The sequence below is a fragment of the Chiloscyllium punctatum genome, chromosome 49, assembly GCF_047496795.1.
Source record: "Chiloscyllium punctatum isolate Juve2018m chromosome 49, sChiPun1.3, whole genome shotgun sequence".
In the NCBI taxonomy this organism is placed as follows: domain Eukaryota; kingdom Metazoa; phylum Chordata; class Chondrichthyes; order Orectolobiformes; family Hemiscylliidae; genus Chiloscyllium; species Chiloscyllium punctatum.
This window is the reverse complement of record NC_092787.1, coordinates 29,865,986-29,867,840: the sequence shown is the minus strand read 5'-3', so window position 1 is coordinate 29,867,840 and position 1,855 is coordinate 29,865,986. Positions and strand designations below refer to the sequence as shown.

The 1,855-nt window shown below is 61.6% G+C and overlaps 1 protein-coding gene across 1 annotated transcript in view; it reads left to right on the top strand.

The window, feature by feature from the left end:
- Window positions 1-424, top strand: part of LOC140469337 (protein spinster homolog 1-like) — a 1,071,775-nt gene extending 1,071,351 nt beyond the window's left edge. Inside the window, exon 9 of the mRNA XM_072565755.1 lies at window positions 275-424. Within this exon, the coding sequence (XP_072421856.1) occupies window positions 275-396 (122 nt within the window). The 3' untranslated portion in view covers window positions 397-424. The remainder of the gene's footprint in view (window positions 1-274) is intronic.
- The last annotated feature ends 1,431 nt before the right edge of the window (window positions 425-1,855 follow it).

Genomic DNA, 1,855 nt, shown 5'->3' with positions numbered 1-1,855 from the left:
AGCTTCCTTGATATTAATTGCTGTCCCATTGTGGTCTCCTCCTTGATCTGCCTGGCCCCTTCATTGCTGAAATGCCCTGGGGATACCTCTCTACCTCAATATCCTGCTTTCACTCCTCCCTGGTCACCTGCCATAATAGCTGCAGATGAGTCTTGGTCTTATGAAGGCGCTGTGTTGTTGTGGTCACAGCGCTATATGAATGCAGGTTGTTGTTCTGAGTGCCCCTCTCTGTCTCTCTCTCTCTCTCTCTCTCTCTCTCTCTCTCCTGCTGCAGGTTCCTTGCTCTACCTCCTAACCCTGATTCTGCTGCGCCGTGACTCTAGGCACACCAGTCCTGAGGAATCAACCCCCCTACTGGAGCCCACTCCCAGGGAACCATCTCCGAAATACACCTGACACCAGCACACCAAGGGGGAAGGGGCTGTCTGACTGGGGGAGGAGGGTGTCTGACTAGGGGAGGGGGTGTCTGACTAGGGGTGGGGGTTGTCTGACTCGGGGAGGGGGGTGTCTGACTCGGGGATGGGGTGAATGACTAGGGGAGGGGGTGTCTGACTAGGGGAGGGGGGTGTCTGACTGGGGGAAGGGGTGTATGACTAGGGGAGGGGGTGTATGACTAGGGGAGGGGGTGTCTGACTAGGGGAAGGGGTTTATGACTAGAGGAGGGGGGTGTCTGACTAGGGGTGGGGAGTGTCTGACTAGGGGAGGGGGGTGTCTGACTAGGGGAGGGGGGGTGTCTGACTGGGGATGGGTGTATGACTAGGGGAGGGGGGTGTCTGACTGGGGGAGGGGGGTGTCTGACTAGTGGAGGGGTTGTCTGACTAGGGGTGGGGGGTGTCTGACTAGGGATGGGGGGTGTCTGACTAGGGGTGGGGGGTGTCTGACTAGGGATGGGGGGTGTCTGACTGGGGAAGGGGTGTCTGACTAGGGGAGGGGGGTGTCTGACTAGGGGAGGGGGTGTCTGACTAGGGGTGGGGGTTGTCTGACTCGGGGAGGGGGGTGTCTGACTCGGGGATGGGGTGAATGACTAGGGGAGGGGGTGTCTGACTAGGGGAGGGGGGTGTCTGACTGGGGGAAGGGGTGTATGACTAGGGGAGGGGTTGTCTGACTAGGGGAGGGGGGTGTCTGACTGGGGGAGGGGGGTGTCTGACTGGGGGAGGGTTGTCTGACTGGGGGAGGGGGTTGTCTGACTAGGGGAGCGGGGGTGTCTGACTGGGGGAAGGGGTGTATGACTAGGGGAGGGGTTGTCTGACTAGGGGAGGGGGGTGTCTGACTAGGGGTGGGGTGTGTCTGACTAGGGGAGGGGGGTGTCTGACTGGGGGAAGGGGTGTCTGACTAGGGGAGGGGGGTGTCTGACTAGGGGAGGGGGTGTCTGACTAGGGGTGGGGGTTGTCTGACTCGGGGAGGGGGGGTGTCTGACTCGGAGATGGGGTGAATGACTAGGGGAGGGGGTGTCTGACTAGGGGAGGGGGGTGTCTGACTGGGGGATGGGTGTATGACTAGGGGAGGGGGGTGTCTGACTGGGGGAAGGGGTGTATGACTAGGGGAGGGGTTGTCTGACTAGGGGAGGGGGGTATCTGACTAGGGGTGGGGTGTGTCTGACTAGGGGAGGGGGGTGTCTGACTGGGGAAGGGGTGTATGACTAGGGGAGGGGGGTGTCTGATTAGGGAAGGGGGGGTGTCTGACTGGGGGAGGGGGGTGTCTGACTGGGGGAGGGTTGTCTGACTGGGGGAGGGGGTTGTCTGACTAGGGGAGCGGGGGTGTCTGACTGGGGGAAGGGGTGTATGACTACGGGAGGGGGGGTGACTGACTGGGGAGGGGGGTGTCTGACTAGGGGAGGTGGGGTGTCTGACTGGGG